This window comes from Halichoerus grypus, chromosome 9 (genome assembly GCF_964656455.1).
Source record: "Halichoerus grypus chromosome 9, mHalGry1.hap1.1, whole genome shotgun sequence".
Lineage (NCBI taxonomy): Eukaryota > Metazoa > Chordata > Mammalia > Carnivora > Phocidae > Halichoerus > Halichoerus grypus.
The window spans coordinates 12,298,106-12,324,094 of NC_135720.1; the positions used below are offsets into that span (position 1 = coordinate 12,298,106).

The window sequence follows — 25,989 nt, forward strand, 5'->3', positions numbered from 1 at the left end:
AAAAAAAAAATCCAAAGCAGTTTACTTTAACATCCAATAGGCCCAAAGTAATTACCAGTAGCTATCAACAATATCTTGGCCACGTGTCTAATTGGAAAAAGCTCACGTATGAGGTTTAGCAGAAATGACTTTGGCCCTGGCTTCTCCACCAACTAGCCATGTGTCTTCAGGGAGGACCCTCAAATTCCTTAAGCCTTACTTTCTTAATTTTTAAAATGAGGGGAAGTCCTTTCCAGCTTTCAAGTTCGGATTCTTTGATTATATAACCAGTCTGTTCTTAACTCCACAGGCTTACAAAGCATTCAGAGCGAAGTGTCTGGATGATCCAGACTTGAAGGTCACCTCCCATGGGGGCAGTGAGGGCCCGAACGGGACAGAACGCCATCAATACACAGTGACTACTGGTCTGCCTTTAGCCGAACTGAACCTGAATGAGACTCAGTACAGCAGTGCGTGAGCCAGGCCACAAACGTGGACAGGTGAGAAACATCCTCCATGCAAACAAGAGATGTGGAATAACCAGCTCAATGCCAGGATCAATTAGGGGCTAAACTAATGTAAAGTAAATGGTTGAGTATAAAGAAGTGAGGAGTAAGGAGTCAGCAAATTACTACATTCGGGGATATGAAGAGTTCCGTGGCAGGATGGTGATCATCTGTTCTTTACCTCTGGGTAAAGGGGCAGCCAGGGGCAACGAAGCACAACACGCGAGGGGTGCTGGTGGTGCACCTCAATGCATAAGCAGGAAATAACTAACGGTAAGTTTATAGATCTAACACAATCTACTCAGGGAAGTCATCTTCTTGTTCACCCCTAAAGCGCTATATAATTTTGTAATTACGTATCTATCTAGGATGGATAAAATGCAGTTTTACTAGAGACAAACTGCCCACTCAAATGCTCTTCAATAATGTGACTTATATTGTGCAAGCTAAGGAAAAAAAAAAAAAAGCTTTCTTCCTTCTACAAATAACTAAAAGCAGAAACAAACAAAAAAGTCACAAGCAAAACAACTAAAAACCTAGCAATTGCCACTAGTTACCTAAAAAGGCAACCTATTACTCTCCCTCCCGGTGACTAAGCCACTTTGTTTCCCCATTACAACTTTATACATCATTATTAAGTATTATCATCATCACAATTCTTATTTTTGTCAGGCATTATATTTCTGCTATTACATGTTCTTGGGTACAAGATGTTTTCAAAACTGTTTGCTATCCCCATTGTAAGGTGGTGAGATAAGATAATTTTTTTTTTTTGATGTACCAAGAAAATGTTAATTTCCCCAAAGTGATGTCAAGTTCAGGAAGGCGACTCATCCCAAAATAACGATCTATCTCCCCTTTTTGTTTAGGCTTCAAGAATGACATCTAGCAAAATTCTCAGATGACCAATTCATTGAGGAATTCTCTGGAACGCTCTACTAAGGACAGTCTGGCCACGCCTTTGGACGAGGCCTGTGGCGTTCACACCAGAGCACAGGAGGTGAGCTCACACAGAATCAGAGAGCGTGAAGCTGTGGGTTAAGAGTAAAAGTGTACATCTGAAGCAAAAGAGAAAAACCACCACCACCCCCCACTGCGGCAAACAAGAGGCGCCTGGTCTGAGACTAAACCCTTCGCTTTCCTGAGCTCTGTTAGCCTCAGGGCAGCTTCTGCAACACTCCCATTCTAACAGACCAGGCAGCTCGAGGGAACCTTCCCTTCCACCCTAAGGTTTACTCACCTGGAGCTTCCTTTTCTTTCTGGAGAGGCTCCCCGTCCAGTCGCTGATGCGGCGCATGCGGGCTTTGAGCGTGTCCTTCTTGGAGGCGTCCTCGGTCAAGGCCTTGGACTTGCGGCAGGGGAGGGTGAAGGACGAGTACGGGCCGGGGTCCCTGCGCTCCACCCGGGACGGCACGTCCATGTCCGAGGCGAAGGACACGCGGTGGCTGAGGCTGGCGTGCGCGCCCACGAACTCGTCCGACAGCCGCAGGCCCGAGGGCGCCGGGCTGGGGTCGGGGTAGAGCTCCCGGAGCGAGGACAGGGACGAGCTTTGGTTGAACGGCTTTGGGGCCCCGGGCGGCGGGAAGTCGGCGCAGAGGCGCGGGGCGGGCGTGCCGGGCACCAGGAGGGAGCCCTCGGCCTCGCTGGCCTCGCTGGCCTCGCCCGGGGGGCCCCAGGGGGAGTCATACCAGGACGACTCGGAGCTCAGGGAGCTGCCCTTGCTGGAGCGCGGGCGCGAGTCCGGGGGCGAGTCGGGCCCGGGGCCCAAGGTGGGCGAGTAGCGCAGCAGCCGCACCGGGCCGCCCGCGTCCCCCGGGGGCCCTCCGCCCTGCTGGCCGCCGCTGTGGAACTCGACCCGCAGACAGCCGTCCAGCCTCCCCAGCGTCTTGATGAGCACCCTGGGGCTCTTGCGGTCCTCGTCGCACGGCCTGGCTGCCACGCTCTCGTCCCTCCCGTAGCAGTTGAGGAGGTGTCCATTGCAGTCCCTCGAGGCCACGTGGGCGTCCGGCCGCTCGTGGCCGACGTAGTGGAAGCCGTTCCCCGCGGAGAAGGCCGTGCTGCGGCTCTGGAAATCATTTCCTGAGGCGTCCGTCCTGTGCTTGGCGTAGGCACTGCTTTTGGGGACTTTGCATGTGGGTCCGCCCAGTCGGGATGCATAAGGCTGATTGCTCTTAAAGTGAGAAAGGCAGCTTCGGGCCAGGGACCTGGACTTGTAACCCGCTCCGCTGCTTCCGTGCCCCCATCCGTGCAGTGACTTGTCATCTTTCGCATGAATGCTGCGTATCTTCAGGGAGCAAGGCTTTTGCTTAGCACCAGTAATAGTATTGCTATGATTTTTAGATCCTTGAAGGGTGTACTGACTTTCAGAGTTCCCCATTTTAACCTAAATTAAGAACAGTAGCATCAGTAAGAAACATGACCTAAGTTAATTCCATTATGACAGAATTGTCTAAAAAACAAAAAAAAAAAGAAAAAAAGTTCCACACATTACAAAAGAACCAAGCAACTTTTTTTTTTTCCTCTGCCTCATACAACTCAGAGAAGTAGGGACAAAAGTTACCTACTGAATTGGTTCTCTTCGGGCCATGCAGGTCATCAACCAAATAAACAATACTGCATGCATGTGTGCTAGTTGCGTTAAGCACATAATTTGTTGCAGGATATTAATTCAGACATTGAATAGGCATAAAGGTCAGCTTAAGGCAGAGACCTCCTTTAGGCTTGGTGCTGAGAGGTTCTGAATGACCCCTGAACAGAAACATGAGGGAAAAGCATCCTTGCTCTGGCACTCCGATACACTGATTCTTCAGTGATCAGAGAGAGTGATTTCCATTATACACAAACTACTAGAAGAGCAAATACCACACCCCAATAGAAGAGACTACTGCCCATTTTTAGTAACACAAGTTCAGGTACCACACTCTGTTGGAGCTTTGATATATCACACAGAGTAGGAACACCACAAAAGGAGTCCCCCAAAACTAGGCTGAGATAAAAACAGGGGAGGGTAGAGAATAAAAGCTCTCATTTGGGGCAGAAAAACATTTTAATAAAACTAATCTCTAGTGCTTCTCTAAAGCCTTTGAGGGTCCTCATTTTGGAACACGATGAGGAATAAAGTTGGAAGCTGACTTATCAGAATGTGGATGTCTGAAAAAACTTTAGATTCTATTCATTCTCTGTAAAATCCCAATGTGTTCAATGGGTCTGTTAGTTAAGCCAAACACGCAAGTCGAAATTTGAGCCAAACCTTCCCCCTCCGTTTTTCACTCTAACCAGTAGATCACTATTTGAGGCAAGTTAGAGGTCATGTTTCCAGTTCCACTTCAAAATATATTTAGTAGGTTTTTCATTTTACTTCTTTTACACCTAAGAATGTACAGCCACGAAACAAAAGTCAAATGGATTGACTTTTCTTTGGTGGGAGTTAGCAAACACATTTTTAAAACAAAAATAACCAGATCGAACAAACTTATTACCTTAATCACAGTCGTGCCCCTTGAAGTGAACCACAACTCATGTGAGCTGGCGTTACCTGAAGTTCTAGTCTGTGCGCCGAGGAAGATTAACAGTCAGTAGGCTTTACGGGGTCCTAGAACAAGGCAGCATGGTTAACAAGTCTGGCAAGTGAGTCCATGAAATGATCCTGAAAAACAGAAATACCAGAAAACTGTCAAGCATTTTACACCAAGCTCCCAAAAGGTAAAAACAAAGGTTTCGTGTAAATGATATGAAGAAACCACCAGTGTCCAGAATCAGTGTCAGGATAATAAATGAAATGTCTGTGAACTGCCTGATTCATCAGAGGTGTTGGAAGATATAAAGGAAGCTAGAACTGCCCATCCAATCTTGTAAAGGCCATTAACTCAACACACGCTCTGTAGGCAAATGCGTGTCTTTGTTTCAGGGGAGGGCAGGTGACGGTGCTGGCATGAGTCACAGCTCATCTGTCACCACCATTAGGAAAACAACTTGCAGACTCTGCACACTGATGGGACGGCAGGAGCATCATCCTGACAGGACAACCGCGCATTGTTCTCTATCTGACTCAGCAGTAAAAACAAAATGTAGAATCGCAGTGAAACAGTCCTTGGACAAAGTAACTTCCCTTATAGAGGTTGGCCCCCTAAAGGAGATTAAAAGTTCCTCTCCAGCATATGTTTGGGCTTTTCTGCACAAGAGGCAGGAGCAAGAGACCCACCTTGGAGGCTGGGGGTGCTGCCATCTGGCGGTGTTCACTCCAGAACACAAAGCCTCAATGTTCCCTGCAGACAGAGAGAGCGGAGCAGTGGGCGTTCAATTGTGACTTTTTTTCCCCCATTCAAAAGAAAAAATTATTTGTGTTAAAATACACATCGCGTAAAACTGACCATCTTCACTGTTTTATAGTGCACAGTTTGTAGTTAAGTACATTCGTATGGTTATGCAGCCAATCTCCAGAACTCTTACCTCACAAAACTAAATCTTCCCACCCCCCTCCCCGGAGCCCCGGCACCCACCATTCTATCTTCCGTCTCCATGAATTTGATACTCGAGGTAGCTCATGTAACTAGCATCACACAGCATTGGTCTTTTTGTGACGGGCCTACTTCCCTCAGTAGAATGACTTCAAAGCTCACCCATGTTGTAGCTTATGTCAGAATTTCCTTCCTTTTCAAAGCGGAGGCATATTCCATTGCATGTATACACCCCATTTCGTTCATCTACTTACCCACCAGTGCACACCCAGATTGCTTTCCACCTGCTGGCCCCTGTGAATGATGCTGCTATGAACACGGGTACACAAACTTCTGAGACCCTGCTTTCAGTCCTTTGGGGTATACACCCAGGACCGGAACTGCTGGCTCCTACGGTAATTCTGTGTTTAATTTTTTACGAACCACCACGCTGTTTTCCGTAGTGGCTGCACCACCGTACCACCACCACCAGCGGTGTGCAGGATTCCTGCTTCTCCACACTCTCACCAGCACACGTCGTTGTCCGGGTGTTTGACGGCGGCCGCCGACACGCAGGACGGGACCCCTCCTGCAGCTCCAGTGTGCACTTTCTCTAGTGACTAGTGCTGCTGACCATCCTTTTATGTGCTTGCTGGCCATGTGTACGGCTTCTCTGGAGGGTTATTTAATGAAGCACCGGCCCTAAGTTTCTCCAATAAGGCCAAAGACACAAGTCTGCCTGAGACTATGGTCTACTCTCACATGTATATTTTAAATTGGGGGGTGGAGAGGGGGGATGTCAAAATGATCTTTCACTTTGGCAGTAGCAGGAGGGTCTACGAGCATCTCACTCACGGGGCCTGAAACGGCACCTGCTATGCTACCGACCACTTCTCGTTCGGTGGGCGCTCACACACATATCTAAAAGAGGGAATAGCCGCTGGGTGAGATGTCGCTGAAACATGGCCCCCGTGACCACTCTGACCCCCGGAACTGGATCACAAGAATCCCACCTTTTTTTCTTAGAAAGGGGGAGGGGCAGAGGGAGAAAGAGAGAGAAAATCCTAAGCAGGCTCCACGCTCAGGGCAGAGCCCGACACGGGGCTCCATCTAACGACCCTGAGATCATGACCTGAGCCAAAATCAGGAGTCAGACACGTAACCAACTGAGCCACTCAGGTGCCCCAAGAACCCCACCTTTTAAAAGTTCAAAATCTGGGGCGCCTGGGTGGCTCAGTTGGTTAAGGGTCTGCCTTCGGCTCAGGTCATGATCCTGGGGTCCTGGGATTGAGCCATGCATCGGGCTGCCTGCTCAGTGGGGAGCCTGCTTCTCCCTCTGCCCGTCCCCCTGCCTGCCTGTGTGCGCTCTCTCTCACTCTCTAATAAATGAAATCTATAAAAAAAAATTAAAAATAAAAGCTCAAAATCTTAGTTGTATTTTCTCCGCTACATCTTGAACTCGAAGTGGCCAGAGTCACTCCTGGCGGCTGCCCGGGAGACCTCTCCCACGAACAGATAGCAAGGAGCCTCTGTGCTTGTTTACTTTGCTCAAGACCAAGGCCCGGTGATGACCCCAAAGGTGAAAGGCTCCACGGTCACTCACCCACAGCTGCCTCCTCTGTCAGGCCCTTGTGATCTGAAGGCCACATGCCCAAAGACCAGCACACACGGTGCTCACGCCAAGCTCTCCAACATCACTGGCACTGGCAGGACCACTGAGAGGCCCCCTTTGTCAACTGCTCAAGGACACACAAAGACCAGGATTCAAAGCCACAGAATGGCTCCAGGGTGAAGCTCAGTCCCCAGCAGCAGATTATAACCTCAACTCTTCTTACTACTTTTGAAATCAAGCAGCTTAAGTTTCATGTCATGTTATATTTCAAAAACATAGCCCTGGACCCTGTCCCTTTCCAGACACTGTCCACCCAAGGCCTGCAAATTTGGGGTTCATTCAGTACACACCTGGTTGAACTAAATGAACCAACTTCGCACGGTAGAAGGTTGACTCGACCACAGACTGAGAGCAGGAATCATTCCCAACTGGGTCTGGCCAAAAGACCGACATATATGCCCACGAGGACATGTTTCGATCATGAACACAACACTCCTTAGGGAAAAGCAGACGGGGGATGACAGAGGCGGAGAGCAATGTGCACTGTTGCCTATGGGAATGCCTACCAGCCGTTCAACATCTCCAGCCAATCCCGGCAGGAGAAAACCAGCCTTAAACTAGAACGAGAAGAGTTTACTCAATATTTATGAGGAATTTACTGACAGGAAGGGTAATCTCTGAGGGAAACAATTATCCCTGAGGAGTATGGCAAAACTGAACAGATATTATCAGTCATGCTTCAGCTATGATTTTTGTCTGGAAAAAAAGAGAATAAATAGGCCAAGTGTTCAGCACCCCTGACTCCTTTACTAAGGGAATTTTATGGTAGTTAAAAACTTTTTTGTTGATGGAGAGGGGGCTGAAAATACTGAAACAAGAGATTCCCTGTGAACTTTTTTTAAAAAGAGAAGACATAGTTCAAAGCCCCCAGTGTCTTTAAGTAGAAAAAAATACATATTAGGTACACTAACCTGTAATAATCCGTAATAGGAATGCTACCATGGAGTAACACATATTAGATATGCTAACCTACAACTGATATTACTAAGGTATGCAAATATGCATCCAGACCCACAGCTGACAGAGAATTTAGTGAAGTCATTCTGGATAAAGGATATACTGCAAAGATTGTATGTACTGAACAAATACTGCATGTTGCATAAACACTTTTTTATAATAATTCTTTTATTTATTGGATAATAAAATATCACAATTTTTAAAAATGGACCACAATCTCATGAACCTAAAAGAAGAAAAAAGTCCTTCTCTTTTGTTTTTTGCATTCCCTTCCAATTCCCAATTATATAAATGTGCTATGTAGCTTTTTAAGCTAAAATCACAAATAAGAATGATGTTAGTTCTTGTTAAAACTGTGATCAATGGGGGCACCTGGGTGGCTCAGTCGTTAAGCGTCTGCCTTCAGCTCAGGTCGTGATCCCAGGGTCCTGGGATCAGGCCCCGCATCGGGCTCCTTGCTCCACGGGAAGCCTGCTTCTCCCTCTCCCACTCCCCCGGCTTGTGTTTCCGCTCTCGCTATCTCTCTCTCTGTCAAATAAATAAATAGTAAAAAAAAAAAAAAACTGTGATCAATGACCACCCCCAGAAATGTCCAACAATGTGAAGGAATCCACAAATATGTCACCACAATCCCAACAACCACTGGGACCTACTGAAATCCACAGCAAAACATCTTTCAAGGGGAAATGCAAGATTTACCTTTTCTTCATTTGCCTCGAGCTCAGGCTTGAACTGATGTGTTAGATTCCCAAAGTCTCCATTTCCGTGTAGTGTAGAGTTTACAGCAGAGGAAAGACTGCTTTGTCTCTGGCCCCAGGCCAGCTGCTCAGAAGGAGCGACTCAAAGGGAATAAGAAGCAACCCCCCAGGGGCCAGATGGTTCTGTGAGGAGGACCGGGGCTGAAGGGGACAGCAAGCACAACGGAGGCGTGGGGACACTGCACAAAAGCAGATTTATGGCTGGGCAAGGCGGTGAGGGAAACTCAGGTTCTACCACCATTAGACACCAACAAGGCTTCTCATAGAATTCCAGCGAGATTTTCATACTGAAATAGGAGCCTCATCCTTGTCCAAGGCCAACATTCCAGATGGTGATAAGAACTAAGAAAAAAGATGAGAATAGGACTAGCCATCATTAACTGTAACAGTATCTACTTGGTTTCCTTTATCTGGGGGGTGCGAGGTTGGAGAGGGGTAACTTCAATCATTAAAAAGAAAAATCTCAGAATCCTACTCTGGTTTGTGTCAGAGAACTTGAGTTTAAGACCTGTTTCCATCTCTTAAATGGCACAAGTCTTTGGGCAAATTACTTACACTCTCTGAATCTCATTTCCCCCACTTACAACTTGAGGATAAAAATATCTACCCTACTTACCTCACAGAGTGAGGACTAGTTTGGAAATATACATGAAACCACCTAAGAAACTAGGAAACACAGCACAAATCTACAGTACTATCACTAATTTTTAGTTATAATTCTGTATACTATGATATCAAATCTTAGGACAGTGTGTTGTTCCAGACATCTTATTAACTATTAATTATGTTAATTATTATGTTTATATACAATAAATCTTCCAAGTTCTGTTAGCACTCTTCTGATTTTTATCAATTCTCCGAATTATAACAGCATCATGTGTCAGAGGTCTGCCAAATGTCAACAAAAACAATGACACAAGCCATGTACTTATGTTATTAGACACTCATGACAGAAAATGGACGAAAATAACCTAACTGCTCATTGAACAACTGGTATGACTTTAAAACAGTCATTCTCAGCACCACGTCAATTTTGGCCCCGTGGGGACATTTGGTAGCATCTGGAGACATTTCCAATTGTCACAACTGGAGTCAGGGCATCTGGTGGGTGGAATTCAGTCCACGGGCCACAGGATGGCCCCCACGTGTTCCCTGGCCCAATGTGTCAATAGTGTTGAGGCTGAGAAACCCTGCCTTCAAGTTTTACTGCCTGTCTTATTAAAACGGCTATAATACAAGAATATGCCAAAAAATCGGAAACAAATGCATTCATCTCTGCCAGGATCCAAACTTAGTAACAAACGCTTTAAGTAGTACCCAAACCTGCTTCTCTCATTCTGAGTCAATGAACTACAGTCAGAATTTGAGAACTGAATGCCATGACTCAAAGAGGCTCACTGCTAATCACAAGAAGAACTTGAACCCAATTTGTAAAGGAAGCAGGCGAAAGGAGCATCTGGTCTCCACGGGAACAGTGCTTAGGAAAAGTGATCCTTACAAGTAAAGTGGGCAGAAAGCAAGCTGCTGCTAAGGCCTCAAAAGCTAAACATCCATTGTGGAGCCCTATCAGTTCTTTCACTTCAGCAGGACGCCTTCCAAAGGCACATTCACAGACGAATGGACAAACCAATCTGCACCTCGGAATGCCGAGGACAAGCATGGCTGGTGTTAGGCAGGGAGGGGGTAATAAATTCCACAGAAACAATAGCCCGGCTTTTGCACCGTTCATCTCCTAAGGAAGCCAATTTATCACAAGGAGGGTCTCCTCACTCACACCTGTTTTATAACAAATTCTAACATCTGCAGCATTGCTTTAGAAATGTTTGTTCAACTATGGGTCATGAAATTCATGTAATGAATCAGTGATCAGTATTTTTAAAAGAACAGAATAGAAAGAGAGCAGAGTATAGAATAAAATAGGAGAGAAAATAGAGAAGTGCATCCCAGTAAAGGTAAAAACTGTTTTATGAAATTAAATTCGCGTGTGTGCTTGTATGTTTGTCTGTATACCGAGTTGTGAAGAACAGTATCTTCATGACCAAAAAAAAAAAGTGTGAAAAACAATGACTTATAAAACCACAACTAGCAGTTGAATGGCACATCTGTTTTAGGAAGACCCAAGGACAAACAAAGTCTAGAGAGTCTCAAAATATTTGCTAAATCACTGCTGCAGGCAAACACTTGAGCTACAGACAGGAGGAGATGCGGGGCAACCATGGTCAGCATGCAGTCCTGGGCCCCATAAGCTGGGCACATGGTCCTCACTCTCCTTCATTCTACAACTTAAGAGAAACTTTCACCGGATGTTCAAATTCTTCAGAGGAAAGTTAAAAATTACCACCAGGGGCGTGTGTGTGGCTCAGTCGGTTAAGCACCTGTCTGGCTCAGGTCATGATCTCAGGGTCCTGGGATCGAGCCTCCGTGTCAGGATCCTTGCTCAGCGGGGAGTCTGCTTCTCCCTCTCCCTCTGCACCACCCCCACCCCTGCTTGTGCTCTCTCACTCTCTCTCAAATAAATAAAATCTTAAAAAAAAAAAAATTACGCCCCAAAAATGTTAACTGAAGACCTGAGTCTTGAAGGATGAGTGGCATCCTGTTAGATGAAAACAGAAAAGAAGGGCCTTCCAAGGAACAGAAAAGCAGTTTCTAAGACATGGGCACTCTGTGACGGCGTGCTGAGTCCCTAAGTGACTGAATGGAGAAAGACCCCAGCTTGTTCAGGAAAAACTGATCAAGGGCAGCAGGGCCTGACCACTGGTATCAGGGACAAAGTTTAGAGAAGGGGGAGGTGGGAGAGGAGGAGAAGCTGGGGAGATGTTGACACTCGTTAGCCCATCACCGCCCCCCATCCCCTTGCTGTCCCAGAAGTACCACGGTGTGAGCCACCTCCTAGGGACACCTGAGGATACGGTCTGGAGAAGGAGCCCACAGTAGTCCACACCCCAAAAATCAGTGCAGGGGCAGCCCTGGCAAAGGAGGAAAATGTTCTTAGTGCTGGCAGAAACTCAGCTGAAGTGACACGAAGAGTTCCACTAACCATTTAACATGAATGTGGAGAGCCTCCTACATATGTCCCCCTCTGTCCTGGGACTCTGAAGGAAACAAAAGTTGTATGATCTGATCCCATCCCCAAAAGGGCTTCTCAGATGGCATAGGGAGGGGCTAATTACCAATACGAACCAATTATAGAACCAATAAGGGAGTTTATGACAATTTTAACAGCATGGAGTTTATGAGCGAGGTGGTGAGACCAACAATCCCACAAGTATTACTGGTATGTCACTGGAATGTCAGGGAGTTGAGAGGCCCAGCTACATTTGGGCCATCACAGAAACTGAAAATATTTCAGGGTTTGAGTTTGTTTGTTTTTTTTTAAATCACCTTTTCAAGCAAAACTACAGAATATAGTTTAAAATAAAATAATCCTAGTGAAAATAATAGCTTTTTCTTATTTTTTCTTTTAGAAATTATCAGAATGTCTTTCATACATTTTCATCCATGTTCTTTCAGGTTGTTTTTTTTTTTTTTAAATATATCAAATGTTCAGTCCCACCCTTTTCTCCCAAGTCTACTTCAAATCTCACCCAAAATTTGGCCAAGATCCTTGCCTCTACAGACCTCATGTAGTACATGTGGTGGTGGCCAAAGATTCACAAGATACAAATTTGCTAGCATGACTTTTCAATAACCTCTCGTTTTAAACTTTTATGAACAGGAACCCTTCCACCAAAAGGGAGTTCAGGCTTGGGTAAGTACTTCCCAAGCTTTGTGTGGAAACAGAAGCCCTTGCATGGGACCCCGGGCCGTTACCCACATGGCTTCTCAGAGACTCGGAGACCAGCAGGTAAGGCGCGTGCTTCAGTAACATCAGAAGCAGGCATTGCACTCCCGAACCTCAATCACGTTCTGTGACCGAAATACACCATGGTAATTGTACCTAGTGATTCTTGGCAAAATCTTGCTTCATTATACACTGTTCCATTTAAGTTAAAAAACGAACAGGCTTAAACCACACATTTTTTTCCCTCATTTGAGTAGGCGCTTTCCTCGCCCTTATAAATGTGTAACTCTTCTACTCCAGCTCAGCGTGCAGCCTGATAGGAGAGCTCGTTTCTCTAAGTCTAAGGCTTAAAGCTATAATAGAAGCTGTTCTGGGGTCCGCAAGTAAAATTAAACCAGTCCCTGCTGAATTTTTCCTTAAATTATATGATTATTCACAACAAACCTAGTAAGATTTTAGCTGGCAAATTTACAGAAACTTTCAGGAAAAAAATGAATAGCATTATGTATAGTTTAAATTGCATAATTTAGGGGCCCCTGGGTGGCTTACTCAGTTAAGCATCTGCCTTCAGCTCAGGTTGTGATCCTAGGGTCCTGGGATCAAGCCCCACATCAGCCTCCATGCTCAGTGGGGAGTCTGCTTCTCCCCCTTCCCTCTGCCACTCCCCCTGCTTGTGTTCTCTCACTCGTGCTCTCTCTCAAATAAATAAAATCTTTAAAAAATAATAATAAATTGCATAATTTACAGGAATTTGCAATTTTTTTGATACCTAAAGTAGATGGACACACAGAGGGAGGGAGAAGATCTAAGGTGCCCTGAACTGCTGTGTGCCAAGGCTACCTGGGGCACAAGAACTCCAAAAGCTTGCAGGATCATCCCTGTCACCTCCAGGGATTAAATAATTTCACCAAGATCATTAAGGGGTCAAGGCAGGAATCCAACCTGGAAATTTTTTAATATTGTTTTAACATATGCATTACATCAAAATAATTCTAAATGTTTCTGTACTTTTCAACCTGAAATTATCCCCTTTTTTTTTTTTTTTTTTAAACAAAGTACAATTTAACTTTCAGGCTTGTCTTCTAGAAGAACATTTGTGATCTATGTCCCTTTCATAAAGAAAGCACTAAGAAAGTCCTTCTCTGGTGGTATCCTTTTCCCAGGCAGCAAAGGCTTGTACAGCTGGGAATGGGGCGAGGGGAAAGAAATGAAAAACTGAACTTTTAAGTTAACTGAGGAGCTTTAAGGTTACAATGTAGTCTTTCCATTTCACTGCTTTACAAAAAACATCACACAAAGGAAAAATCTGTTTTCTTGGTGTTGTAAACTTCACGGTCACTAACCTAAATATCCATTGCAATTTAGAATATACCTCCCTGGGGCACCTGGGTGGTTTAATCAGTTAAGCACCCAACTCTTGGTTTTGGCTCAGGTCATGATCTCGTGGGTCATGAGATTGAGCCCCACGACAGGCGCCACACTCAGCGGGGAGTCGGCTAGAAGATGCTCTCCCTCTGCCCCTCTCCCTGCTCACGTGCATGCATGCTCTCAAATAAATAAATCTTAAAAAAAAAAAAAAATATATATATATATATATATACACACACACACACACACACACACACACTTCCCCAAGGCTGTGAGGGTGGGACATGGAGACCAAGACCAAGGTGGGGAGGGTGTGGGGATGCAGAGGGAAGGGGCAGTCAAAACCACAGAATAGCCAAGTGGCATCTTCCTGAAGCTTCAATTTCATCCAATGCTAAGTAATTTTATAATTGCTTCAATAAAGAAATACATCATTAAGTAAAATATAAAATTTACATGTTTAAGGTAAAATATAGGAGTCCAACAATATTTAACATTTGCATCAGGCTGTTGTAGCTACCTCATCAGGCATCCTAGGTAAGATACACTTTCACCAATTAATGCAATATATGTTTACTGAATAACTATTTTGTGTTGGACACTGTTCCAGGCCTTGTGGATATAACAATAAATAGACCCCCCCCAAAAAAATTCCTGCTTTCATGGAGCTTTTATTATAGTGGGGGAGGGACGAACAACAAATGAGAAAAGTAAGTAAATTACTATAAGGTGACAAGAATTTTAGCAAAAAAAAAAAAAAAACTGAAGGGGGGATGGGCCATGGGGGGTGATGGGCTAACAAGGGGTACTGTCATTTTAGAAAGGGGAGGAGAGGAAAGCCTCACCGAATGGTGGCATTTAAGCAGACTAGCAGGAAAGGCCATGTGGATTCTGGGGAAAAGACACTCGAAGCGGAGGACAGAAAGTACAAATGCCCAGAGACGTAGAACAGGCGGGCCAGTGTGGCTGGCACAGAAGGGGTCAAAGAAGGGACAAGGAGCCAGAGAGTGCAGCCCAAAGGGACATTTTCAGGCCACTGGCTTTCGCCTCGATACTGAATGTCATGATTAGAGGGTGGTGACTACAGAGGCTCATCGAGGGGCCTATTTCAAGAGGACCACTGTGGCTGCCCTGTGTTGGATTGTTGGCAGCTTTGTGGAAGCTGGGGGTGGGCAGCAATTAGGCTAATTCAGGTGAGAGACATGTGGGCTGCACTTGGTGGGAGTGATGAGGAGTGGTCTGAGTCTGGATACGGTGGTAGGGAGGGCCAATAGGATTCCCAGGTCGATGGGCATGAGTGGTGACAGGTCAAGATGATTTTCATTCTGGAAGAATGGGGAAGGCACAGCAGAGGCGGCTTAGGAGGACACAAAGAGTTGGGTTTGATATGTCTGTTGGACATAGAAGTGGTAATACTGAGCTGACAGCTGGACGCAGAAGCCAGTGTTGAGGGGAAAGGTGGGCCTGAGGTACAAATTTGCTACTCCTCCATATGAAGGTGGTATTTAAAACATAAATGGATGAGCTCTCCAAGGAAGTAAGTAAACAAAGGGAAGAGAAGAGGCCTGGGGCACTCCCTCGTGAAGAGGTCAAGGAAATAAGGAGTCAAGCACATGAAGGAAACAAAAGGAACAGTCAGTGAATCCAATTAAGAGGAAACCAAGAGAATATGCTGCCCTTAAAGCCAATCAAAAACTGTATTTCAGGGAGGAGACTGTGAGGAAGTGCCAAACGTTTCTGAGAGTCCAAATAACAAGGACTGGGAGATAACAGAGCACTGAACCCAGCAACAGGGAGGTTTATCCATGAACCTGACCAGTGGAGCAGGGGTGGAGAACGCTGGGATGGCGTCAGTGTGAGGACGAGGTCAATGAAAGGAAAGATGGTGAACGGCAAGAACTTGCTCCGGCTTTACTGTGATGAGGAACAGAGCAACCGACTGGCAGCTAGAAGGACAGAGGAATCCAAAAAGGGCGGTGGTCACTGGTGTGCGGGTCTCTGCCTGTCTGTCTGTCTGTCTGCCTGTCTGTCTTCAGGAGAAATCGCAGCATGTGAATGGAAATAACTGGAGAGAAAATGTGCTGTGTGATAGGGAGAGGACTTACTGCTGAAATGCTGTCCTCAAGTAGCCAAAGCAGAAGGACTCTCACGCACGAGGAGGACCTGGCCCAAAAGCAACCACCCGGTACTCAGAGAGAAACTTTAGAAAGAACATTTAAGAACAACAATACGTAAGATGTAGTACGGCGCCAGGATGAAAGGGCATTAACTCCAGCGCACAACTCTTGGGGAAGCTGCTTATTGCTTTGTCTTCTTATAATTTCCATTTTTCCCCTAGAAGTCACACGTGGCGGGGCGGGGGGGGGGGGGGGGAGGGGGGATGGGGGTGGTGGTAAAAGGGCAAGTGAAGGTCTTCGCTAGGTGCCAGTTATTTCCAGGGTGTTTTACTGGTGTTTTGTATTTCACTTGTCTAGCTGTTTGTGATGCATTTGTGACCATCCTATCAATGTTGAACAGAATACATCTGCACATACACACACCTATACGCCTGTGTATTCCTTGAATTTATGTACACTTTTCATCAAGCTCTTTACTCTCTGTTAACTTTTACTATCGTGAGTTTTCCTGGTTTATGACTGTGTATAATGAGTCCTTTCACTTGTCACTCCACCCTCCAGGAGTGGCTGCAGAGGACTTGAAAATATTTTCATCCTCTCTGCCCTCTAGAGCTCCTTTTCACCACCTTCAATCATACGCATCCTCAGCTTCTGTCTTTCCCAGTTCACAGACTCTACTCTGCATCCCTTAAGCCCTTCCTTTCCACACGTCTCCATTTTAGAAGCCCTGCTCTAACAATTCTGCCACTACAGAGATGTGTCACGGTCAAGTACAAAAACAGGATAAGGAGTATTTTCACTTTCCAATGTTGTCCTAAAGATAGCCAGGATTTTTAAACCTTTATTTAAGTCTTAGGAACGCCCTGGACCAACTCCTTCCTGACATTATCCGTAGCACCTACTACATCCCTTTCCTACAGTGAAATGGTAACTCGGTCTATCACTTTATATGTGAAGTTTATTTTTCCAAAAGCGCCTTGCATTACCTTGGCACAAAAGTAAACCCCATCTGCTGTTTTTCTGTTCCCTTCCATGCCTCCCTCTATTAAGGCACAGAACTAACAAATCCTAAACAGTCTTCCATTGGAATAGAATTCGGGGGGGGGGGGCAGACTCTTCATCTCGTCATCTAAGGCTGAACCGGGAAGATTGGCAGATGAAGTCTAACCAAAGCTGTCCCGTCATCAGAGGCTAGTGCAGTACATGTGCACCTAAAATTCTCTCCGGTGATAAATCAGTGGGAATGATAACCCCCAACTGAGTGTACGGCTTTGAATTTCATTGGGATACAGGAGAGACAAGTCTTGTCTCCCACCAGAGCTTTAAGTCTGGTCCGATAAGTAGATAGGCAAGTAAATGAAAGAAAGAATGGAGAGAGGGAGGGAAATGGACAGGGGTACATGTGTAAACATACACATACACACATACGTACATATGTACACACAGACATGCCTCTACCATTTACAAAGAAAGAGCAGTACATACCAAAGTATTTTTGATTCAAGAAACAGCTAGTCTCAGGAAGTAGCTAACAAGATACCTGGTATCCCATCCCAGCTCAGCGACTAACCATCACGGTGACTCTGGACAAGCCACGTCAGTGCTGTGGTTTTCCAGTTTTTCCATTTGAAAATTGTCGAAGGTCCCTTTGCAGCCTGACAATACTATGGGCTATAAATAGCTGACAATAGTGTATAATATATTCCTGGGATACTGATGTTACAGCCCCCTGCCATTTATAAGCCTACTTTAGATAGGACTGAGTCAGAAAGACACTCGCCCTGCCATTATCAGAATTCAAACTATTACAAACACAATGCTGCGTACTCGTATGTGTCAACAGTCAGAAAATCAGGATTATCTCCTACATTATTACTGCCTTTCCCCGTCTTTAATATTGTTGCTATTATTTTCGATTCCAGGCCTTTTTTTCTTTTTTGAGTCCTAATAAAGCCATTTTTATTTTGGCCTTTACCTAAGGTACACTTAATGTTAAATAAAAATTGCAGAGTATTACTTAAAAAAATTTTTTAACGTCCAAAAAGATCATGTTCTGAATGTTCCATTAAAAATGATTTCTTTTTAATCTCACAGTGGAGTTAAGGGGTCTCACTAACCCAGTTTATCATCTCCATGTAAATGAACCTTACAAAGTGGGCCAAACCTAGAGGTATGTAGAGGCACAGAAAAGTGTCCCATTAGGGGCACCTGGGTACCTCAGTTGGTTAAGTGTCTGCCTTTGGCTCAGGTCATAATCCCAGGGTCCTAGGATTGAGTCCCGCATCGGGCTCCCTGCTCAGCGGGGAGTCTGCTTGGCCCTCTCCCTCTGCCTGCCTCTCCCCCTGCTTATGCTCTCTCTTTTTCTGTCAAATAAATAAAATGAAAGAAGGAAGGAAGGGGTGGGAAGAGAGAAAGAGAGAGAGAGGAAGAAAGAAAAAGGAAAGAAAGGAAAGAAAGGAAGGAAAGGAAGGAAGGAAGGAAGAAGGAAGGAAGGAAGGAAGGAAGGAAGGAAGGAAGGAAGGAAGGAAGGAAGGAAGGAAGGAAGGAAGGAAGGAAGAAAGAAAGAAAGAAAGAAAGAAAGAAAGAAAGAAAGAAAGAAAGAAAGAAAGAAAGAAAGAAAAAGAAAGAAAGAGAGAGAGAGAGAGAAAGAAAGGAAGGGAGGGAGAGAAAGAAAGAAAGGGAGGGAGAGAAAGAAAGAGAGAGACCCATCTGACATTTAAGGAGCCCATGCTTTCCTTTTCAGACTTCCCCGTGTTCTTCCCACAACCTCCCGGTATCTATGGTAAAAAGAGGTTCTAGCGACCTTGCACAAACTTTAAATCTCTGAAAAAGGGAAGTGAATATGTCTCTCCTCAAACACAACTGCAGACCACCAAGACAGAAGTATCTACTTTACTTAGTGGTTAAGTGAGGGACCACTTAGGAAGGATAATCTCTTGGCAAGGGGCCCAACCCTTATCTTGCACTTCCAGGCATCCCTGAACGGGCCGGTCTGAGGAGAGGCCTTTGCAAGTGACTCCCTCTGCACTAAAATATTGAAAGAAAGGTATTTCTACTTGCATTCAAAACACTAAATTTACAGCCGGGTTGGTTTGGACTGGAGTCATAAGGTTCTTCAACAGACTTCAGTTTCTGACTACAAGCTCTGATAAAAATCAAAGTAGTTGACAAGTGTTAATCAAAGTAGTCGACAAGTGTTAGAGGAGAAGACAGTGCTCTGTCAGAGCAGCCCTTTCCGGTTCCAAAGGAGAAGTAATAAATAAAATGTTCCCGATGTTTCTGTTAATTCTAACCTACCTGAACAGTCCTCACCACTGCCTCATCCCAAAAAGACATTTCAGCGACGGACCTGACAATGCATGCCGTATCAACAGAGGAGACACAGGGAAAACCACGCATTGCCTATCCTAAAATAACTCATAACCCCGTTACACTGCAAGTAAGGAAAAACTACAGGATCCCTAAGTGTGACAGAGGGCCACAGTGAAATACTTAAATGTTAGGAAAAAATCCTCATGGCTCTTCAGCAGTACCCCTACTTTCCAGAAATTCTATAAATAATCTTCCAAGTTACAATGACTTCAAAAAAGCTTCCTATTTCTGTCTCTCCACCTACCAATTTTGTGAGAATTACATGCTTGGCCAAATTAACTTGAAGCTGAGGAAGTACTATGCCAAGCCAGGGTTCCTCAATCCCTGCTGATAAGCTCGGGGTCCAGATAAATGCCTGATGAATGAGCAGCTTCTGAGGGGGTTATGACATAAATCAGCCATTCTACTTGAACTAGGTACCCCCACACACATACACACACACAGATTACAAGGGATTTCGTTTCTTTTTCAGAAAGTTTGAGACAAAACTTAAGGACAAACATTACTAAGCAGTGAACATCAAATTACAAGCTTGAAAAAGAAACTCTTAAACCAAACAGCTCACTCAGCTCAAAAACTAAGGACTGATGAAGTTATATAATAACCAGGAAACTAAAAAATACAACCTCTGCCACATTTTAATTTCCCTCTGTGCCCTAAAAGAAATAACTGGTAAAGATAAAGTTATAGTCAATAAGGCTTTAACATGATCAGACTGAGAAATGGTACTTCCTTGAGCTATCGGGGAAAAATAAATCCAAACCACATAGGTCATTAGCTTTTGGAGAAAATGGGGTGGGCAACTGTATGAAATCACCAGGAGGGGTTAGAAAGCATATACACACTCACATTTGAGGGTAATAGAGCCTTATGCAGCCTAAGTACAAAATAACGTAAGACAAAGAAAAGGTCAGCACACAATGAAATATTTCCAAAAGGACTGTTTCAAGAAACATTTAAATCTCACATATAAAATTAAGTCTCAACTCCAGAAGGGGGAAAATAAACATTTATAACCTTACCTTTGCCAAAACTTTGGACGTAGCCACTGTTTCTCAGGCTCTTTTAATTAGTAGAAAAAGTTTCACCAAGTCAGGGTCTATAAACAAATCCACAAACTCTTCTTGCTGCCCATGGTAAGGCAGGAAACAGCGTTGAACACTTCAAATGCTCGGCCGTTAAGAGCTAAAAACAGATCCTGTGCAATGCTGGATATATTTTTGTCTGCTAGCTACACACCCTCATCATGTTCAATTTTTTCCATTGGTGGAAGAGTATGATGCACACTTAACCAGAAAGTGGTTTTCCATGGGCTGCCTCAAGCGATTAGCCAGGACAGCCTGCCATCACGCCTCGGAGCCGCCAGGCTCACCCAGCACTGGGCTGCTGTTGGACCCACATTCCAGAGTTTACCACCAGAGTTCCATAGGAACTCGGCCCCAAAGTTTGCTGAATAAAGGTTTACTCACTTGAAGGGAGTCTCAGCTGCTTTTTTAAGCCTTTCGGCAGTAAGAATACACACACACCTACCGTCCTTGTGTTTAGAGCAGTAGTAAACGTTCTGTCTCCAAAACCACAGCTGGAATGTTACGGTCATAAAAACCCTGCCTCAAGAGCAGCCCTTCAAAATAATTTCGTGATTTGCAAAATATCGGGTGTACACTTACTCCATGTTCCTTGCCGGAGTCATTTCATTTTTAAGTTAGCTGAGCTGCGGTGCCCTACATTCAAAGTGCTTGTTATTCCAACAGGTTGCTCTTTTATGAAAAATAAGCACGAGACTGCCTTTTAAAGAAAAGTGTTTTGAAGTGTTTTGAAGTCTTGCTGTATCTTTTGAGGAAAGACCTTCAATTTAAAGTATACCCAACAGGTAAAGCGAAAGTTTAAAATCATTTTATATTAAGTCTTGGGAAAGGTGTGCTGAAAGGGAGAACAGGATTACATGTGTGTAGTTTTAAAATTTTTGAAATTATATTCTACAGAAGAAAACAGCTTAAGCAGAAGTGTTCAAGTTATCCTGGACAAACATATGACAGCAGCTTTTTAAGGCAGTATTTTCGTTATTTTTAAAATGTGGATGGATCTATGTATGCAACTGACAAGATTCTTAATATTCAAGACCGTATTGACTACAGACATAGAAGCTTTCAACTCCCTATCTTGCACGAAAAATGAATCGCTACATATGCATACACACATCTACACATAGGAGAACATGCATGAACACATAACTTTTTTCCCCCACATAGGTTCCATGTAGTTAATACCCGCCTGAACATACGCTTTCTAATCTTAATTAGCAAATAGTAAGAGCCATTACATCCGGTCATCTGTCCAATAGTTACTAAAAGTAGTCTAAACTCTATAAAACTTTATTCATGAACACAGAACCAAACAGCCTTTAGTGCTGGTGAAGCGCACCTGAAAAACTGCCTTTTCCAATCCCCTCATTTCACAGATGAAAAACGGAGGCCTTAAGTGACTTTTCAAGGTCACAGAGCTGGTCAGCAACAGGCAAGAGAGCAAGAACGTGCCACTCAAGTAACCACAACCCCCAGGGCCGAAGTCAGAAGGTTGCCATGGAAGCCAAGTCACATAACAGAAAACATGGGGATTCCCAAAATGTTAATTTGATGTGTGTGTATGTGTGTGCGTGTGTATTAACAAATACCCTGGGCTGGGCGCCTGGCTGGCTTAGCGGGTACAGCATGCAACTCTGAATCCCAGGGTCGTGAGTTCAAGCCCTACTCTTGAGTCTACTCGGGGAAAAAAAAGAAAAAAAATACCCTGGGTAAATACAGAAGACGACAGAATGCTGAGTCATCAAGCAGCATCATTTCTGTAATTAAAATAAAAGCAAAATGAAGTATCAGCCAGCATAAAAGAAGTACTTTCTTGAGACAGAAGAACTACTCCTGAATATAAAGGGAGAGAGAGGAGAATTAGGGAAGAAGGAAGTTTAAGAAGATGTGCTTCTCAATGTGAAAAATATATCAGAAAACAGTGAACTGTGTGGAAATATTTGCATGCCTCTGTTCTAGTCCTGCCTCTAGATTAAAAAAAAAAAGGGGCGCCTGGGTGGCTCAGTCGTTGGGCGTCTGCCTTCGGCTCAGGTCATGATTCCAGGTCCTGGGATCGAGCCCCGCATCGGGCTCCCTGCTCGGCGGGAGGCCTGCTTCTCCCTCTCCCACTCCCCCTGCTTGTGTTCCCTCTCTCGCTGTGTCTCTCTCCGTCAAATAAATAAATAAAAAAATCTTTAAAAAAAAAAAAAAAAAAAAAAAAGGATCTTATTTATTTATTTAAGAGAGAGAGAAAGAGTGAGCACGAGCAGGGGGATTGGGACAGAGGGAAAGGAAGAAGCAGGCTCCCCGCTAAGCAAGGAGCCCCACATGGGCACCCTCTGCCTCTAGATTCTAAGATAATTCTGACCCTCTGATGTGTGTTACGTGTAGATCTGCTGATGCCAGAGATGCTGGTAAGACTGAATTATCTCCAATATTCCTCAGACATTTCCAGTGGCTTTGTACTGTCTCGTTCCATCTTTTAATCACTGAGGTCATCCAAATAACCTTAGTTCTATGGGTGTATAAAGGCCCTTAGAGTTTCAAACTAAGATTTTTTAAATTCTTTAAACTCTGCCTAACTACAATAAAACACTCTCAATTTAGTACTCCATCCTAAAATCACAAAAGCCAGCATATCTCCAGATCATAAAACCAGACATTATCTTTCTAATGCTTCATTCTGAGATAATAACATAACAGGACATACGTGTTAACAGGCATCTAAAGTTAAGTTCCTTGGCAAAGATCTCCAAGAATTACATAAATTACTACTTAAGCATTATTCTATCCTCAAACATACAATGCAGAAAGACACATATAAAAACAAATACAGCAACATGCTAACAATTATAGAATTCTAGTGGTGGTGGTGTTCACTGCACAATTCTTTCAACTTTTCGTATTTTTGCAAATTCTCTTAATAAAAAGTTGGGGGAAATGACATATGTACACGCATGCATATGCACGCACACAGTCAAATTCCTATAAACAGAAAATAGAAAAGTAGTTGCCAAGGGCTAGGGGAAAGAAGGAGAGGTTGGTAAAAACTTTTGTTACAGAGGCTCCTGGGTGGCTCAGTCGGTTGGGCTTCTGACTCGATTTCGGCTCAGGTCATGATCTCAGGATCCTGGGATCGAGTCCTTTGCCGGGCTCCAAGCTCAGCAGGGAGTCTGCTTCTCTCCCTCTCCCTCTGCCCCTCCCCCTGCTCTCACTCTCTCTCTCTCTAAAATAAATCAATCTTTAAAAAAAAACTTGTTACAGATGAGTTATGTCTGAGGATCTAATGTGAAACATGGTGACTACAGTTGTTAACACTGTATTGGATAACTGAAATTTGCTAAGAGTAGAACTTAAAGGTTCTCTCTCACACAGGATAAAGTGAGGTGACAGGTGTTCTTAATTAACTGGAGAGAATCCTTTCACGCTGTATACATATATCAAATCACAATGCACACTTTTAAGTATCCTACAATTTTATATGTCAACTACACCTCAAAAAGGTGAAAGTTTTAAGAACTATCATGTTTTTAGTAAAACCTAGTCTTAGTCAAGACTAAGCAAAAGTTGTTACTAACCTGATGATAACCATGGACATGAATATCTTATATTCCACTATCACATGACTAACCGTAATTCATAAAAAAAAAAAAAAAAAAATAGGCCACAAAGTATAGTGGAAATATCTTAGGCTTCAAAATCAGTAGATCTGGGTTAGCAATTCATCCTAGTGACTTTAGAAGTCTTCTGAATCCCAGTACCTTCATCCTAAGATGGGGTTGACAATAATAATGCTTATCTCCAATAATAGATAAGGATGTACTAATCTATAGTTACAAGAAAAACAGACATTAAAATACATTTTAAAAAGTAACATGAGAGAAATGACATCTCTGCTTAAAATTCAAGAAACTCAACTCCTTCCATATTCTTCACCTTTGAGGAAAAACACACAATGATATGAACAAAATATCCTACACCAAGCATTATTCTTTACTGATAACCTTCAGTCAATTCTAAGGATTTCATCTGGTAAAAAATTAATATAGTTTGTTAAATAATGAATTTACTGTTAAATAACAGAGGCTAAATACGTATATTTATTGCTAAATATATTAGTTATTGTTAAAAAATAAAAGTTAAAAATATAAATTACCTCTATTCAAAAAGGATTCCAAAATATTAAATAATCTCTCACAAATATAAACATCCACCTTCAACAAAATTAACAAATGAGCAAAGACTTCGCAATACACTCATGTTCTTGAAAAGAGCTTTAGTCTGCTGTTTCTGATAGGAAAAGCAATACTTCAAATAACGTGGACTACAAGAACACGGGATAGGAGTAACGCCATTACAAAAATGTCCTAGATGAAGGCAACACTACAAGAAAATGAAGCGTGTGAAATACCCATGAAAAATCATAAAATCCACAGAAATATGACCTGGGGAGGTGAATTTTCTCCCCATTTCATCAAAAAGGGATCATTTTAAAAGTCTTCCAAACCAAATGCTTCCCAACAAGCCCAGATAACACAGTGAGAGCTTGCATGGCCAGCCTTCATTTCTAAAACTGCCACGGTTGAAGGTTTTACCTCCCATGTGCCACCCTGAAAACCCACATGTGTGAACAACTGGCAGGTACAACTCTTTCGCCACCTTGTTGTTCCCAGCTCACGGCCCACGCTTCCGAGTTCGCCCGCCCTGACCTCAGCCCCTGCTGTGTGATACTGGACCCCTCACTCAGCTTCTTGATCTGTAAAATGGGGATAATATTACCTGCCCCACAGGGCTGTTGTAAGGATTAAGCAAAAATAATACACGCAGATTGTTTGACACAACACAAACTCCATTAAGCAGAAATTTTGTTAAAAGTATTTACAGTTAAGGGGCGCCTGGGTGGCTCAGTCGTTAAGCGTCTGCCTTCGGCTCAGGTCATGATCCCAGGTCACGATCCCCTGCAGCGGGCTCCCTGCTCGGCAGGAAGCCTGCTTCTCCCTCTCCCACTCACCCTGCTTGTGTTCCCTCTCTTGCTGTCTCTCTCTCTCTCTCTGTCAAATAAATAAATAAATCTTAAAAAAAAAAAAAGTGTTTACTGTTAAGTCTACTACTCTAGGGGCACCTGGGTGGCTCAGTCGGTTCAGTGTCTGCTTTTAACTCAGGTCATGATCCCAGGGTCCTGGGATTGAGCCCCAAGTTCTCCCTCTGCCCCTCCCCCTGCTCATGCTCGCTCTAATAAATAAATAAAATCTTTTTTTAAAAAAAAAGTCTACTACTTTAAAAAGTGCCTGGCACCTGGTGAATACCCAAAAAACAATCCAGTGAGTGAGGGCAGGGAGGGAAGGGAGAGTGTGGTGATGGTGAATATAAAAGGAGAGAAGTGCGCACTTTTTTGTCAGAGCCTCTAAAGTCCCTTTATTTAAAATAAGCCAACCCGCGTGTCATCAATACCCATCAAGCAAAACTTTCACCAAGTTTCTGCTTGAAATTCCCCAGCTGTTCTCTTGTAGCATTTCACCTTCCAGGCTGCTCTGGCCTCAAGAGTATGTCTGAACAGCATGAACCATGCATCCTTAAAATCCACAGTCCAATTTTAAAATAATTCAAAATGCTTTCCTAGCATGGTGTGTACTGCTTTAAGGCCACAGCTTCACAAGTGTTGATGAACAAGAAAATAGAGGGGCGCCTCTGGTGGCTCAGTGGGTTAAAAGTCTGCCTTTGGCCCTGGGATGGAGCCTCTCATCAGGCTCCCTGCTCAGCAAGGAGTCGGCTTCTCCCTCTCCTTCTGCCCCTCCCCCTGCTTGCATGGGCGCGCTCGCATGCGCTCTAATAAAATTTTTTTTTTTAAGATTTTACTTATTTGACAGAGAGAGACAGCAAGAGAGGGAACACAAGCAGGGGGAGTGGGAGAGGGAGAAGCAGGCTTCCTGCTGAGCAGGGAGCCCGATGTGGGGCTCGATCCCAGGACCCCGGGATCATGAC

General features: G+C 44.0%; 1 protein-coding gene across 6 annotated transcripts in view; it reads right to left on the bottom strand.

Moving 5' to 3' along the window:
• Positions 1-25,989, bottom strand: part of TIAM2 (TIAM Rac1 associated GEF 2) — a 228,988-nt gene that overhangs the window by 109,171 nt on the left and 93,828 nt on the right. For 4 of the 6 annotated variants that reach the window (XM_078054538.1, XM_078054536.1, XM_078054540.1 and 1 more), the window contains 3 exons: positions 4,687-4,750; positions 3,965-4,131; positions 1,726-2,868 (listed from right to left, as the gene is read on the bottom strand). In XM_078054538.1, coding sequence (XP_077910664.1) covers positions 1,726-2,862 — 1,137 coding nt within the window. In that variant the 5' untranslated portion in view covers positions 2,863-2,868; positions 3,965-4,131; positions 4,687-4,750. The remainder of the gene's footprint in view (positions 1-1,725; positions 2,869-3,964; positions 4,132-4,686; positions 4,751-25,989) is intronic. The other 2 variants (XM_036112076.2, XM_078054539.1) reach the window with 1 other exon arrangement.